At 45.5% G+C, this 16,122-nt stretch overlaps 2 protein-coding genes and 1 long non-coding RNA gene across 4 annotated transcripts in view; 1 reads left to right on the forward strand and 2 right to left on the reverse strand.

Annotated features, from left to right (window-relative positions):
* LOC137039873 (uncharacterized) overlaps positions 1-7,739 on the reverse strand; it is a 55,311-nt gene extending 47,572 nt beyond the window's left edge. The window contains exons 1-2 of the long non-coding RNA XR_010897772.1: positions 7,607-7,739; positions 1,576-1,756 (exon numbers count right to left, since the gene is read on the reverse strand). This is a non-coding gene — a long non-coding RNA (uncharacterized lncRNA). The remainder of the gene's footprint in view (positions 1-1,575; positions 1,757-7,606) is intronic.
* LOC137039868 (E3 ubiquitin-protein ligase PDZRN3-like) lies at positions 25-9,228 on the forward strand. The gene is made up of 5 exons (XM_067415154.1): positions 25-385; positions 1,552-1,745; positions 5,920-6,031; positions 6,994-7,083; positions 7,561-9,228. The coding sequence occupies exons 1-5, from the start codon at positions 341-343 to the stop codon at positions 8,995-8,997; spliced, it is 1,878 nt and encodes a 625-aa protein (XP_067271255.1). The 5' UTR covers positions 25-340; the 3' UTR covers positions 8,998-9,228.
* Positions 9,229-14,172: 4,944 nt separating this feature from the next.
* Positions 14,173-16,122, reverse strand: part of rbbp5 (retinoblastoma binding protein 5) — an 18,740-nt gene continuing 16,790 nt past the window's right edge. The window contains exons 13-14 of one of the 2 annotated variants that reach the window (XM_067415157.1): positions 15,982-16,059; positions 14,173-14,535 (exon numbers count right to left, since the gene is read on the reverse strand). In XM_067415157.1, the coding sequence (XP_067271258.1) occupies positions 14,483-14,535; positions 15,982-16,059 (131 nt within the window). In that variant the 3' untranslated portion in view covers positions 14,173-14,482. Of the gene's footprint in view, positions 14,536-15,912; positions 16,060-16,122 lie in introns of both variants that reach the window. The other variant, XM_067415156.1, reaches the window with a different exon arrangement.

Raw genomic sequence — 16,122 nt, forward strand, 5'->3', positions numbered from 1 at the left:
AGCCAATCAGCTCTCAGTGTCAGCTGACAGACGCAGCCGCCTGACCAATCACAGCAGGGATGTGGCAGAGGTGGGCGGGGCTTGAGTGCTGGAGTGGCAGTGCTGTGTATCGAGCGCTCAGAGAGAGAGAGAGAGAGAGAGAGAGAGGAGACAGCGCTCGTTCGCCCGATCTTCTGCGCGTCTCTCACTGCAGCGCTGTATGTGAGGGTGTGTGTGTGTGTGAGTGTGTGTGTGTGTGTGTGTGTTCATGTATGCCGGCTCCTTCTTCTTCATCTTCATCCTGCATTCGGATTGAATTTTCAGCATTGGCGCACGATCCTGCTCATCTGTTGCCTTGGTGATGGGCTGTCGACTGTCAGGGCCGTGGATGGGCGACGGGATGGGGGTGAGTCTAGTGTGTGTGTGTGTGAACGTGTGTAAATTTGTGTGTGTAAATGTGTGTGTGTGTGTTCACGATCGTGTGCTGATGGTGATTAGGAGTGACAATGATGCTGATAAACCAGCGGTTTCACACACACACTCCGTCTCTCATGACTCATGCACTGATGTGTGTTGGTATGAAGATGGTTTTCCTTGTGTGTGTGTGTGTGTGTGTATGTGTGTGTGTGTGTGTGTGTGTGTGGGCATGTTTTTGTGACATATGAGGACACAAATGTGTATAATGCCATGGGTATGACACAGGTATTACAGGAGAGGGTGAAATATGAGGACATTACCCATGGCCCCACTTTACAAAAGGCTTATAAATCACACAGGAGGAGTTTTTATGAGAAAGTAAAAATGCAGAATGTTTCCTGTGATGGGTAGGTTTAGGGGCAGTGTGTGTGTGTGTGTGGGCATGTTTTTGTGACATATGAGGACACAAATGTGTATAATGCCATGGGTATGACACAGGTATTACAGGAGAGGGTGAAATATTACCCATGGCCCCACTTTACAAAAGGCTTATAAATCACACAGGAGGAGTGTGTGTGTGTGTGTGTGTGTGTGTGTGTGTGTGTGTGTGTGTGTGTGATGGGTAGGTTTAGGGGCAGTGTGTATGTGTAAGAGGGTTAGGGGCAGTGTGTGTGTGTGTGTGATGGGTAGGGGCAGTGTGTGTGTGTATGATGGGTAGGGGCAGTGTGTGTGTGTGTGTGTGATGGGTAGGGGCAGTGTGTGTGTGTGTGTGTGTGATGGGTAGGTTTAGGAGCAGTGTGTGTGTGTGTGTGTGATGGGTAGGGGCAATGTGTGTGTGTGTGTGTGTGTGTGTGTGTGTGTGTGTGTGTGTGTGTGTGTGTGTGTGTGTGATGGGTAGGTTTAGGGGCAGTGTAAGGGGATTAAAAATACGGTTTGTACAGTATAAAAACCATTACGCCTATGGAATGTCCCACATTTTACAAAAACAAACATGTGTGTGTGTGTGTGTGTGTGAGGTACGGATCCGGTCGGTGTGCAGCTGTGGTGCTGAGGGGGAGTGTGTTGTTTACACAGCTGTGCTTTAGCTGTAGTAGAGATGAACCGAATCAGGTTAACTAGAGCGCATTGTGTGTGTGTGTGTGTGTGTGTGTCCAGGTCCGCGGTCAGGATCTGACCCACCTGCAGAAGCGTGAGGCCTTCCGTATCCTGGCCAGCTACGAGCAGCCAATCACGCTGCAGATCGAGGGCCGGGGGCGGAGCCTGCAGTACAGCCGGAAGACGGATTGCAGCACACAGACGGAGCGACTGTGGGACTCGTGCTCACTGCCACATCTGCAGCCCTCGGACAGGTGTGGCTCACCTGCACACACACACACACACACACACACATTACAAAGCCCATCTCACTACAGCGGCTCTACAATCCTTTTACGAAGAGATGAGAATAGTTTTTGTGCGCAAAAACACTAAATAACGACTTATATAGTGATGGCCGATTTCAAAACAAAGCTTCGAACCGTTATGAGTCAGTGAATCGATTCATGATTCGAACCGTTATGAGTCAGTGAATCGATTCATGATTCGGATCGCGAGAGTCACGTGACTTCAGCAGTTTGACACGCGATCCGAATCATGAATGCCACTAGATTTGAATCTGACCCGCCGTCACGCTCCGTCAGAGCCTTCTCTAGCATGTAAACGGCCGTAAGGCACAGTCACGCTAGCTTCTGCATTCATGCGCGTGTAAATGGGCATGCAAGCATATTTCACCCTTCGCCGCGTTCTGAAGAGACATCACGTGTGGGGAAAGCTCACCTCGCGGTCATACGGCCAAAAGACCAATCGAGATACGGTCCAGTCTAGAAGGACACACTGCAAAAAATGCTTTTCTTACTCAGTATTTTTGTCTTGTTTCTAGTCCAAACATCTAAAAATTCTTAAAACAAGAAGTATTTACTAGACAAGTACAAATTATTGTCTTGTTTTGGGAAAAATAACTCAAAATGAAGAGAGTTTTTGCTTAAAATAAGATAAATAATCTGCCAATGGGGTGAGAAAAATAATCTTAATTCAAACAGAAAACAAGATTATTTTTCTCACCCCATTGGCAGATTATTTATCTTATTTTAAGCAAAAACTCTCTTCATTTTGAGTTATTTTTCCCCAAAATTAAAAAAAATTACTTTTGCTTGTCTAGTAAATACTTCTTGTTTTAAGAATCTTTAGATGTTTGGACTCGAAACAAGACAAAAATACTGAGGAAGAAGAGCATTTTTTGCAGTGTAAACGTCATGGCTTCCTACTTTAGCTTACAAGCCAGCCAAGTTAAGGGACATTTTAAAATATAGACTATTGAAATAAGTTTTTGATGCAATCACTGTAATAATCCTGACCACATACAGTGGGTACGGAAAGTATTCAGACCCGCTTGCATTTTTCACTCTTTGTTATATTGCAGCCATTTGCTAAAATCATTTTAGATATTTTTTTTCTCATTAATGTACACACAGCGCCCCATACTGACAGAAAAACACAATTGTTGACATTTTTGCAGATTTATTAAAAAAGGAAACTCTCACATGTTCCTCAGTATTCAGCCCCTTTGCTCAGTGTTTAGCAGAAGCACCGTTTTGATCTAATACAGCCGTGAGTCTTTCTGGGAAAGATGGAAGTTTTCCACCGCTGGATTTGGGGATCGTCTGCCATTCCTCCTGCAGATCCTCTCCAGTTCTGTCAGGTTGGATGGTAAACGTTGGTGGACGGCCATTTTCAGCTCTCTCCAGAGATGCTCAATTGGGTTTAAGTCAGGGCTCCGGCTGGGCCAATCATGAACAGTTACGGCGTTGTTGTGAAGCCACTCCTCCGTTATTTTAGCTGTGTGTTTAGGGTCATTGTCTTGCTGGAAGGTGAACCTTCGGCCCAGTCTGAGGTCTGGAGCACTCTGGAGGAGGTTTTCGTCCAGGATATCCCTGTTCTTGGCCACATTCATCTTTCCCATGATTGCAACCAGTCGTCCTGTCCCTGCAGCTGAAAAACACCCCACAGCATTATGCTGCCACCACCATACTTCACTGCTGGGACTGTATTGGGCAGGTGATATTTTTCTCCACACATACCGCTTAGAATTAAGGCCAAATAGTTCTATCTTGTTCTCATCAGACCAGAGAATCTTATTTCTCTTCATCTTGAAGTCCTTCAGGTGTTTTTTAGCAAGCTTTCATGTGTCTTGCTCTGAGGAGAGGCTTCCGTCGGCCACTCTGATATAAAGCCCCGACTGGTGGAGGGCTGCAGTGATGGTTGACTTTCTTAATCTTTCTCCATCTCTCCATCTCTGGAGCTCAGCCTCAGTGATCTTTGGGGTCTTCTTTACCTCTCTCACCAAGGCTCTTCTCCCCAATAGCTCAGTTTGGCCAGACAGCCAGCTCTAGGAAGGGTTCTGGTCGTCCCAAACGTCTTCCCTTGAAGGATTATGGAGGCCAGTGTGCTCTTAGGAACCTTAAGTGCAGCAGAAATGTTTTTGTAGCCTTGGCCAGATCTCTGCCTTGCCACAATTCTGTCTCTGAGCTCTTCAGGCAGTTCCTTTGACCTCCTGATTCTCATTTGCTCTGACCTGAACTGTGAGCTGTAAGGTCTGATATAGACAGGTGTGTGGCTTTCCTAATCAAGTCCAATCAGTATAATCAAACACAGCTGGACTCAGATTAGAACCATCTTAAGGATGATCAGAAGAAATGGACAGCACCTAAGTTAAATATATGAGCGTCACAGCACAGGGTCTGAATACTGAGGACTATATATATTGATGATGATATGGTCCAAAGATGATGATATGAACCGTGATATTTCAGTTTTTCTTTTTTAATAAATCATGCAAACAAAAATGTCAACAATTCTGTGTTTTTCTGTCAATATAGGGTGCTGTGTGTACATTAATGAGAACAAAAAGAACTTAAATGATTTTAGCAAATGTCTGCAAAAAATTTAATGGGGTCTGAATACTTTCCGTACCCACTGTATGTCTCATAAGCATATTTGTAAGTTTGTAGCTGGAGGGGGCGTGACTTGTAGCTGGAGGGGGCGTGACTTGTAGCTTGAGGGGGCATGACTTGTAGCTGGAGGGGGCATGACTAGTGGCTGGAAGGGGCGTGACTTGTAGCTGGAAGGGGCGTGACTTGTGGCTGGAGGGGGCGTGACTTGTAGCTGGAGGGGGCGTGACTTGTAGCTTGAGGGGGCATGATTTGTAGCTGGAGGGGGCATGACTTGTGGCTGGAAGGGGCGTGGCTTGTAGCTAGAGGGGGCGTGACTTGTAGCTTGAGGGAGCGTGACTTGTAGCTGGAAGGGGGCCTGACTTGTAGCTGGAGGGGGCGTGACTTGTAGCTGGAGGGGGCGTGACTTGTAGCTGGAGGGAGCGTGACTTGTAGTTGGAGGGAGCGTGACTTGTACCTGGAAGGGGGCGTGACATGTAGCTGGAAGGGGGCGTGACTTGTAGCTGGAGGGAGCGTGACTTGTAGCTGGAAGGGGGCGTGACTTGTAGCGTGAAGGGGCATGATTTGTAGCTGGAGGGGGCATGACTAGTGGCTGGAAGGGGCGTGGCTTGTAGCTAGAGGGGGCGTGACTTGTAGCTGGAAGGGGCGTGACTTGTGGCTGGAGGGGGCGTGACTTGTAGCTGGAGGGGGCGTGACTTGTAGCTTGAGGGGGCATGATTTGTAGCTGGAGGGGGCATGACTTGTAGCTGGAGAGGGCGTGACTTGTAGCTTGAGGGGGCATGACTTGTAGCTGGAGGGGGCATGACTAGTGGCTGGAAGGGGCGTGGCTTGTATCTAGAGGGGGCGGGACTTGTAGCTGGAAGGGGCGTGACTTGTGGCTGGAGGGGGCGTGAGTTGTAGCTGGAGGGGGCGTGACTTGTAGCTTGAGGGGGCATGATTTGTAGCTGGAGGGGGCATGACTTGTGGCTGGAAGGGGTGTGGCTTGTAGCTAGAGGGGGCGTGACTTGTAGCTTGAGGGAGCGTGACTTGTAGCTGGAAGGGGGCCTGACTTGTAGCTGGAGGGGGCGTGACTTGTAGCTGGAGAGGGCGTGACTTGTAGCTGGAGGGAGCGTGACTTGTAGTTGGAGGGAGCGTGACTTGTACCTGGAAGGGGGCGTGACATGTAGCTGGAAGGGGGCGTGACTTGTAGCTGGAGGGAGCGTGACTTGTAGCTGGAAGGGGGCGTGACTTGTAGCTGGAGGGGGCGTGACTTGTAGCTGGAGGGGGCGTGACTTGTAGCTGGAGGGGGCATGACTTGTAGCTGGAGGGGCCGTGACTTGCGAGTGGAAGGGGCGTGACTTGTAGCTGGAGGGGGCGAGACTTGCGAGTGGAAGGGGCGTGACTTGTAGCTGGAGGGGGCGTGACTTGTAGCTGGAATGGGGCGTCACTTGTAGTGTGAAGGGGGCGTGACTTGTGGGTGGAAGGGGCGTGACTTGTAGTTGGAGGGGGCGTGGCTTCTTGTATGTGTAATATGATTGGTTGTGTCGTGCCTTCGCAGGATGTACTACAATCACATGACCCTGCCAGTGAGCCGTAGAGACGGAAGCAGGTACGAGTTCCTGCCCAACTCGCCCAGAGACCTGGAGCACAGGGAGCGCCTCTCCTACAACGTACGTCATTAACATAATCACATTATGCTGATTAGCAGCTGGAATATTCATGAGATGTGTATAGCTATTGGTTTAGCCAGTGTCCAGTGACTGATATGTGTGTGCGTGAGTGTGTGTGTGCATGACAATTATTGTGTATGTGTGTAAGAGAGTGTGTGTGTGTGTTTTTGTGCATGAGAGTGAGTAAGTGTGTGTGTGTGTGTGTGAGAGTGTGTGTGCGTGACAGTTAGTGTGTTTGTGTAAGAGAGTGTGTGTGTTTTTGTGCATGAGAGTGAGTAAGTGTGTGTGTGTGTGTGAGTGAGTGAGGGTGTGTGTGTGTGAGAGTGTGTGTGCGTGACAGTTAGTGCGTGTGTGTAAGAGAGGGCTTGTTTTTGTGAAATAATGTGATGGGTAGGTTTAGGGGCAGTGTAATAGGATAGACAATATGGTTTGTACAGTATAAAAACCATTACGCCTATGGAAGGTCCCCACATTTCACAAAAATAAACGTGTGTGTGTGTGCTGTTCTCTAAACAAACGTGTTTCAAAATGGAGCTGTTCTCTTATGCTCTGGAATTATTCATGCATTTAGCTACGCTTGGGAACACACACACGCACACACACACACGCTCACACACACACACATGTACAAGCACGCACACACACACACACACACACACTTGACGTGTCTTAAAGGAGCTGAAGGAGAGACAGACATTTACTCTTCAAATCACAGCCTCGTTATGCTAATAATCCATCAGGAGCGCTGGGATGTGTGTGTGCGAACGTAACACTGAAGTGTGTGTGAGTGACCATAACACTGAAGTGTGTGCGTGTGTGTGAGTGACGTAATACTGAAGCATGTGTGTGTGTGTAGGTGTGTGTGTGTGTGAGGGACCCTAACACTGAAGCATGTGTAACGGTGTGTGTGTGTGAATGACCGTAACACTAAAGTGTATGTAACTGTGTGTGTGTGGTTCCAGGAGCCGGAGTTCTCCAGTTCTCAGGCACAGAATTGTCTGATTGGCTGCTGCAGAACCGGCCTGGAGGAGCCCAGAAGCTTCCAGAGTCAGGTGAGCGCGGTCACATGACCCGTCACTAGATCACATGACCCATCACTAGATCACATGACCAGCCACTAGATCACATGACCCGTCACACGATCACATGACCCGTCACCCGATCACATGACCCGTCACTAGATCACATGACCCGTCACCCGATCACCTGACCCGTCACACGATCACATGACCCGTCACTAGATCACATGACCCGTCACTAGATCATTTGACCTGACACACGATCACATGACCTGTCAGCCGATCACCTGACCCGTCACACGATCACATGACCCGTCACCCGATCACCTGACCCGTCACATGATCACTTGACCTGTCACACGATCACTTGACCCGTCACGCGATCACTTGACCCGTTACTAGATCACATGACCCGTCACTAGATCACATGACCCGTCACACGATCACATGACCCGTCACTTGATCACATGACCCGTCACACTCTAATGTCATAATGTGTGTGTGTGATAGACTGATGACGAGGAGTACATGATGGAGAAGCCGCTGGGGTACCTGCCTCTTCACCACGAGCTGGACTCCGGCCTGGGCTGGACTGATGGGAGCTTCCACCAGGGGGAGCTGTCTGGGCTGGAGACGGAGGAGGGGCCTGAGGAGTGCCACGCCCCCGCCGGAGGAGGCTCGCCGTCGTCCGAATCCTTCATCTCGTCGGAGCTCAGCGACTCGGGCTTCTACAGCGTTAGCACCGGCGAGTTCCTGCGGTTCCAGCGGCTGCTCGAGAAGCGAATGCGGCATTACAACACTCGCATGCACCACCAGGGGGAGCCGTGTTCCCGCGAGCGCCGCGACAGCCAGATTAAACACCCCCTAGAGGCCATCCCCGAAACGCTGACGGTGCAGCCTCAGAACGTGTGCGTGGGTCCGCGAGGATTGTCCCGCGTTTCGTCGGTGCAATACCGCAAGGCGGAGCGTCCGTGTCTGAATCGCCACAGCTCCAGTAGCGGCTCGCTATTGCTATCCGCGTGCAGTACCCCGTCCGGCCAGCGGAGGCCTCATCCAAACTCCGCCGGGATGCTGAGGCGAAGCCGGACTCTCCACCATCGCCCCGCACCCATGGAGTACCGCAGACGGGCGAGCCACCCAGCCTCACCTAACTACTGCAGCACTACGCTACATCCCTGCAGCCACGGAGCCGCGCCGCACGCTAACCTCCCAGAGGAGCCGCGGATGCACGCCGGAACACACGCAATGCACACGATAAGCCAACCGTCCCTCATCTCTCCAGTAGATGAGCACCGCTACATGCCTCCGAATCTACAAATCCGCGCGTCCACCGAACCGCAAATCTTCGTGACGGAGCCGCCACCAGCGCCGCAGCCGAGCCGGCAAAGAGACGGGCGCTTTCACACGCTTAGCCACACGCCCAGTCAGGATGCTAACGATACATGGCCGAAACCGGCTAACCGCGCAAGCGCGGGCGGGGGTGGACTCTACAGCACTTTAGAGGGACACATGCCAACCGCGGCCGCTCGGAAAACGCCGAGCGGGAACTTGCGCGCAATGCGAAACCAGATGCTACGCGACAGAGCATCCCGGCTAGCGGACGAGCGTAGCGGCATGAGCACGGACGAGGAGAGTCACGGCGAGGTGCGCATGGGTCGCTACTGGAGCCGCACGGAGCGCCGCGAACATGTGATGCAGAAGCAGCGGCAGCAGCGGGGTGTGGGGGCCGCGACGGGATTAATGCACGGCGGCGGGATGGTGGGCGGAGTCAACGGAGACAGTTACAGCACCGTTCTGGAGCTGAGCCAGAGGAAACTGAGCCGCCTGAGGAACAGGAAGCTGCTGGACGACTGGACCACCGTAGAGGAGCTCCTGACGCACGGCACGCGGCTCGGCGGAGACGCTCTGCAGCTGCCCTCGTCCTTACTCACCGTCACAACCGTATAGCGACACACACCGAGTGTGTGCTCAGATTGACATACGCGCCTGCGCATGTGTGTGTGTTGGACCGCCCGCACTACACTGCAAAAAATGCGATTCTTACTTAGTAATTTTGTCTTGTTTACGGTCCAAATATCTAAATATTCTTAAATCAAGATGCATTTACTAGATGAGTAAAATGACATAAGATATTTTTCCTTGTTTTCTTAAAAATAAAATAAAAATGAAGTGAGTTTTTGCTCGTTTGAAGAGATCGTCTTTTACTCAAGCGGCTCCTCCCGCGATCTCTCAAAGCCGATGCGGAAGTAATGTAAACTGCAGTTCCTCCGCTGGCCACTAGAGCGGCTCCAGAAGCCGATACTGAAGTAATGTAAACTGCAGTTCCTCCGCTGGCCACTAGAGCGGCTCCTGAAGCCGATACTGAAATAATGTAAACTGCAGTTCCTCCGCTGGCCACTAGAGCGGCTCCTGAAGCCGATACTGAAGTAATGTAAACTGCAGTTCCTCCGCTGGCCACTAGAGCGGCTCCTGAAGCCGATACTGAAGTAATGTAAACTGCAGTTCCTCCTCTGGCCACTAGAGCGGCTCCAGAAACCGATACTGAAGTAATGTAAACTGCAGTTCCTCCGCTGGCCACTAGAGCGGCTCCAGAAGGAGGATCTCATTGAGCCTCATGTTAAAATGCCCAACTTTACAGCAGAATAAAACACGTTTACAGTCTGGGACAAACTGTGGTTTTGGTCTATACGGCTAATTTTGCCCTTCATGACGACTGTGAGGGGGGGGAATTTATTTATAACTCATTCGTTTACATTATATAAAGCCTTAAAGTTCTGCATAATTAAGGGCATGGTTACTTTGAGTGACAGGTTGATAGCCATTTATCCGGCGTCTATAGTCATTGCGTCACATAAGCTCCACCCACATATCATAAGCTCCACCCACATATCATAAGCTCCACCCACATCCCGCCTCTTTGCCCATTTTCAGTTATCCGGGAGTGACACACGATGACTCACTCGCAAGATGGCGACGCCCAGCTCGTCTCTACTTTATGCTTCAGAACGGCTCTTCAGAATCCTATGGGTGACGTCACGGACACTACGGCCATATTGTTTTACAGTCTATGGTTTTTCTCATTATTGTGACATATATCCGAGTGAAACGACCTCTGAAATTAGAAAAAATTTAGGGCAGGGCTTGATTTTGTCCTTCAGGAATTGGATCGTTGGAAGTTGGGTGTTGGTAACAAAATGGACGCAGATTTGACAGGCGTCTGAGAGGCGGTGTCATGACAAATCCTGTCCGCCTGTGAAATCGTGTCCGCTTAGGACCCCAGAGCGATTCTATTGGCAATGAAAGAACTATTCATGGGTATTCTGTTCACAGCCTGATTAGTATTCTCATAAAATCACGTTTTGATTTTTATAGTAGTAGTACTAGTAGTATATAACTAAAGTATACGTTATGAAATCAAACATATCTCGCTCTTAATGTTTTTGTTTTTTTAGTTAGCGTGCGTTATAGCATAGCATACAGCTAACCGATTAGCTTAGTTTATACACCACTGTTAGACTTACCCTAAACAGCTTTTGATCAGGCATTTAAAACAGCTACCACGTTGGGTCCGAAGGGGACACGATTTCACAGGGCGACATGATTTGTCATGACAGGGTTGCCCGCAGAAACGAGACAGAGCGCGATAGCACATGATTAAAGATTATAAGGGTAAATTAATTTTAAAAAAATGTATCAAGTGCACAGATAAATCATTTTTAGCAAACACTACAATATTACATATTAAAATATGATTTGTAAAATTTGATTTCATGCCGTCTTTAAAACAGGCTAAATGATCTGCCAATGGGGTGAGAAAAATAATCTTAATTCTGATTAAAACCTTGTTTCTTGTTTCCTTCCCAAACAGAAATAAACCCTTGTTTTCACAGACTGTGATGATGCATTTTAACGATCATCAATATTATAAATCCTGTTTAAATTGTGTGTACATTTATAACACTTATAGCTTGTATGATATAACTTTTGCATCTAATTACAATAACCAACTTATGGCTGCTGCGATGGTGTTTCTAATAGAGCGTCTATGGGAGTGATGGTAAAAATAACATCTTTCTCTCTTTCCACTGCCGTTATCAATCTCACTCTATTTTTTCCTTCTTTTTGAAAGTTGTGAAATCACTGTTATTGCCTTTTTCTTTTGCTATTTGAGAAAATGGGGACACAAAAATATATATTTAACGTATTCTCTCATTCACCACTATAAAAGATAACCCAAGTGTGACGACTTCCGCTCTCTGAAAAGCTCTGTAAGATTATTTTTCTCCCCCCATTGCGAGATCATTTTGCCTGTTTTAAGCAAAAACTCACTTCATTATGATTTTATTTTCAACAAAACAAGGACAAATATCTTATGTCGTTTTACTGATCTAGTAAATTAATCTTGATTTAAGAATATTTAGATATTTGGACTGGAAACAAGAACAAAATACTAAATAAGAAGAGCATTTTTTGCAGTGTACACAAAGCTACCTCCTGAAATTGAGGTTTACTGTAGATACAGACGTTTCCAAACACCGTAGTAAATTGATTTTTAAATGTTATATTTGCAGTATCTTGTTTTGCATTGTGTTGTAAAAAAAATGGTTTTATTAATATGGAGCGAAATCCCTGCAGTTTGATTCGACCGCATGAAGCAATACAAACCGAACGCCAGACCAACCGAACTCCATTTGGTGCCAAGAAAAGTTTACGCTACGGATCAACTTAAGGTGGTGCTAACCGTGAGATTTCATTTATTTCAGATTATTTGCAACTATAGCCTACGAACGACATCCGGATTTCGTCTCTTTTTGCACAAAAATTTGAAAATTCCCTCTCGGACCGTCTTCCGCTAGCTGAATGAATTCGTGGCATTAGCATAGACTCACCTATCAATCGTGATCCAATGGGAATAACATCGGCTAATCTAACCGTGTGTCGGAGCCGATGATTGGGTGTTCAGGGTCATGCTGGAGATCAGGCAGCGGAAACATGAGTGTGTGTGTGTGTGTGTGTGTGTGCGGGTTCTTGCACTATAACTGTAGTTCTGTAGAGTATTTTTAAAGCTATTTTTCTTGTGCTCTTCACAATTGATGTCACAAAAAAGAACTTTTATAAAGACTCAAACGAGTATTATTAGTGGTGTCAAGAGCGCTGGTGAGAAGGACGACGCACTGAACTGTTCGTTTAATAACGTGCAGAATTATATTTTCAGAGGGTTTCAACTTTACAATGGGCATCGTGAAACGCGAGCGGAATGAATTTAGCACAAATTGAGGTGAATATACACAAATGGATTTTCAGAACGATTAAAGGCTATTCACACCAAAGACGATAACGATAAAGTTATAATCTATGGCACAGAGGAATGGAATCAGCTGATGAACGATATTAAGAGCCAATCAGAATCCATCCTGCTTTAAAGGGATACTTCACCCTAAAATTAAAATTAGCCCATGATTTACTCACACTGCGGCCATCCTAGGTGTGTATGACAATCTTCTTTCAGACGAACACAATCAGAGTTAGGCTATATTTAAAAAAAAATATCCTGCTAAATCTTTATAATGGTTTCTGTTATAAAAGTGGATCTATCCATCATAAAAGTGCATCTATCCATCATAAAAGTACACCCATCCATCATAAAAGTGCATCCATCAATCATATAAAAGTGCCGGCTCCGGGGGTTATTAAAGGCCTTTTTATTTGTAGTTTGTAAAGTTTTAAATCTGGATGTTTCTGACAAAAACGCATCGCTTCAGAAGGCCTTCATTAACCTCCAGAGCGGTGCAGTGTGGGGCACTTTTATGATGGATGGATGCACTTTTATGATAGATATAGATGGACTTTTGCGATGGATAGATGCACTTCTATGATGGATGGATGCACTTTAAAACAGAAACAGCTTTTATAAAGCTTGGAAGAGCCAGGATATATCATTTAATATACCTGTTATCGTGTTTGTCTGAAAGAAGAATGTCATACACACCTGAGTTGAGGGGAAGTGAATCATGGGGTAATTTTCCTTTTTAAGTGAACATCCCAAGAACTCGGGCATGTAAAATGATAAACAGAACAATATCGCGTGTTGGTGTGGACGCTATAATTATCTTTAGTTATGGTTCTTGGTGTAAACTGGCCTTTACACAAATCCGTTCTGCTCCCGTTTCATTAAAGAGACCTAATTATTTTTCCAAAGTAGCAGATGGAGTATTTTCGGAGTCACCTGTCATCGTGGGATGCTCGCGGATCTTTATTTTGAGCTGAAAATCAGGATTTGCCCCCACATGCACTATTTTTGGTGCACGAGCACTGGAGTGTTTACAATTTTTCTCCTCACAACTGTGACTCTCTGCGACGCATCTCTCGCTTTCCCGCCCTTGTTTCTGAGGCGAAATCACGTGACGCCATTTTCACCGTGAGTCAACCGCCGTGAATGATTTTGAACGGCGCTATTTAACGGAACTCTTGCCTCTCTCGTCGGATTTTGCTCGTTTCCACTTTTAGAAACCGTTTTCTTGGAATATGATGTATGTGGTTGTAATAAAGATGAGATTTTAATTAGCTACCTCAAGTGTTTTTCTGCTCCTTATTGAAGTTCGGTGAACAAAAACAACAAAACTTTATTTAATTCTCTGTACTGAGCTATTTTGACCAACGATTGCAGGAATACATCATTATATATAAGATTACACTCTCAAAGAGCAATTTCTGGCTGAAATATTCTGAAAGTGTATGGGTATTTTCATGTATTTGGATTATTTCCCATTATTTGACAAATATCTTAATTTATACTTGTCCCAATTTCGACACAATTACCAAATGTAATAGTAACGATAATGAGGATGATTCTTGATGTCCAGGGACAAACTCTGACCACTTCAAATGTTTTTTAAAGCACAGAAACACAAAATGGAATCCAACAGTATAAAAGCACAAAATGGAACCGAATAATAACAGAAAAATGTCTTTCTTTCTCCCTTTTTCATTGACGCACCAATGGCGCCACCTGCTGGATGGATACAGTACAACACAAATCCGTTTTTCACCTCAGGATCTGTAGAAATGCATGGATTCATTCCAGAGATGTCCCTCTGAAAACATTTGTATAAAAACACAGTCTCAAAAAAACAAAAAATTGGTTTAATATGTATAAAAAAACACGACCAGTCCAGAGATCTCACAGAAAACAAAACAAAACAAATATATCTGACTGAGTATAGTGCTTCTACACAGAGACAGATCGATCTACTCTAAATAAAATAACATGTTTCCCTCTTCCGATCACTCTCTAAGCCAGGAAACGAAGCTTCAAAAGGTGACGCTGTCGAGCTTTGACGTCCTTCTGTAATAATGCAACACAAATACAGTTCGTAGAGTTCATATAAAAGAGCGGCTTCATTAATCCACACAGACAGGGGGCGCTGCAGCTTCAGTCCAATCCCTGCACCTCGTGCTGCTTGTACACCGCCGAAACCAGATTTCCTGAAAGAACAGCATTTGGTTAAATTTAAACTATTCAAATGTAAAAGTATAAAAAAAATGTATACATAAAAACGCACTGTTAAATCCTTCAGGTCAACATAAAGAGCGAAGCGACAAAACAATGCAAATCTACACCAAAACTGAAGCTTATTTTTATCCATTTATAAGAGAAATATACATATATTATTAAGCAAATCTTCCATGTACATAAATACAAGACGCGACCAATCCGAACATCATGGAAATGCGGCATAGCAGTGTTGTACGGTAATTAAAATAAAGCTGAAACGAAACCAAAATTAGATTAATGACTCAAACTTCTAAATAAATACTATAATAGTACATAAATAATACCAAATTAGCACTCCTGCATAGTCCAATTCACAAACATGACTCTTTTGAACTCTTTCAAAATAACCAAACATATGAATCGCTCATCACGCAAAGATTAACTTTCAAAATCTGAAACGTTCACGCTTAAATATTCACATTCAAAGCAAATTTTCACAGTGATACAAAAAACAAAAACGTTGTGATTACGACATATTGATAAATCAATAAAATGTAAAATTGTTGCAGGGTATCATGGGAAGGATTCGTTTCTGTCGCAATGAAAATAAACAATATACGGCATGAATAGCAAATTCGTAACTACGATAATTTTAAAAAATGAGAAATTTAGCAAATTACATTTACAATTTATTTAGTAAAAGTCAAAATAAACAGGATTAAATAATATGAACAAATAAAAATTACGATTACGAAATTAATAAAAGAATTTAAAAAAAATTGTTGCACGGCATCATGGGAATGATTTGTCCCATCGCAGAGAAAATTCCCTCTAACGAGATTAAACAATCTATTGAAACAAAAAAACATTACAAATAACATTGTTAAATCAATAAATGTCAAATTGTTGCAGGGCATCATGGGAAGGATTCATTCTGTCGCAGAGCAAATTCGCAACTGTACGATAATATACAATTTTTTTTTAGCAAATTATATTTACATTTTATTTTGCGAGTGTCAAATATTAAATAATATAAACAAACATATCTAAACACATTTGAAACTATGACAATGTGAAATTATTAGATACAATTTTACGTTTATTTTGCGAAAAATAAGACGGATAAACTATATGAACAAACAAAAGCATTTAGTTTTTTAGCGTTTAGTACATCACAGCGTTGCATCATGGGAACAATCGGGTCTGTCGCAGAGGAAGTAGACCTGAAGCATTCGATCGCACACACATGCGTTACAGGGGTCAGAGCAGGAAGGACAGGAAGGCAAGCAGGAAGTAGACGCGGCCAATCACAGCTGAGCTCAAGCCGCGCCGCATCCACGGGTAGAAGGTCGCAGCGGGGGTCTTACCTGGCGTCCCCAGCCCCTCTGCTCTGTCCCGGCAGACTTTGGGTCTGAACGGAGAGTCTTTGTCTTTACCTTTAGATCCCTTAGGTCGCCCCGCAGCCTTCTTCTTCGACTTACTGTCGCCCTTCACGCCCAGTAAGGGATGAACCTCTGAAGGAAACACAGATAGAGAGGTCAGAGGTCAGAGGTCAAAGGTGAGCAGAAGCGGCGGAT

This window comes from Pseudorasbora parva, chromosome 14 (assembly GCF_024679245.1).
Source record: "Pseudorasbora parva isolate DD20220531a chromosome 14, ASM2467924v1, whole genome shotgun sequence".
Taxonomy (NCBI): domain Eukaryota; kingdom Metazoa; phylum Chordata; class Actinopteri; order Cypriniformes; family Gobionidae; genus Pseudorasbora; species Pseudorasbora parva.

What these genes read in the sequence shown, in the direction of transcription:
- LOC137039868 (XM_067415154.1), top strand. Translation starts at nt 341, where the DNA reads ATGGGCTGTCGACTGTCAGGGCCGTGGATGGGCGACGGGATGGGG. An exon ending in GGATGGGCGACGGGATGGGG is followed by an intron (nt 386 to 1,551) that starts GTGAGTCTAGTG and finishes GTGTGTGTCCAG; the next exon opens with GTCCGCGGTCAGGATCTGAC. An exon ending in CATCTGCAGCCCTCGGACAG is followed by an intron (nt 1,746 to 5,919) that starts GTGTGGCTCACC and finishes GTGCCTTCGCAG; the next exon opens with GATGTACTACAATCACATGA.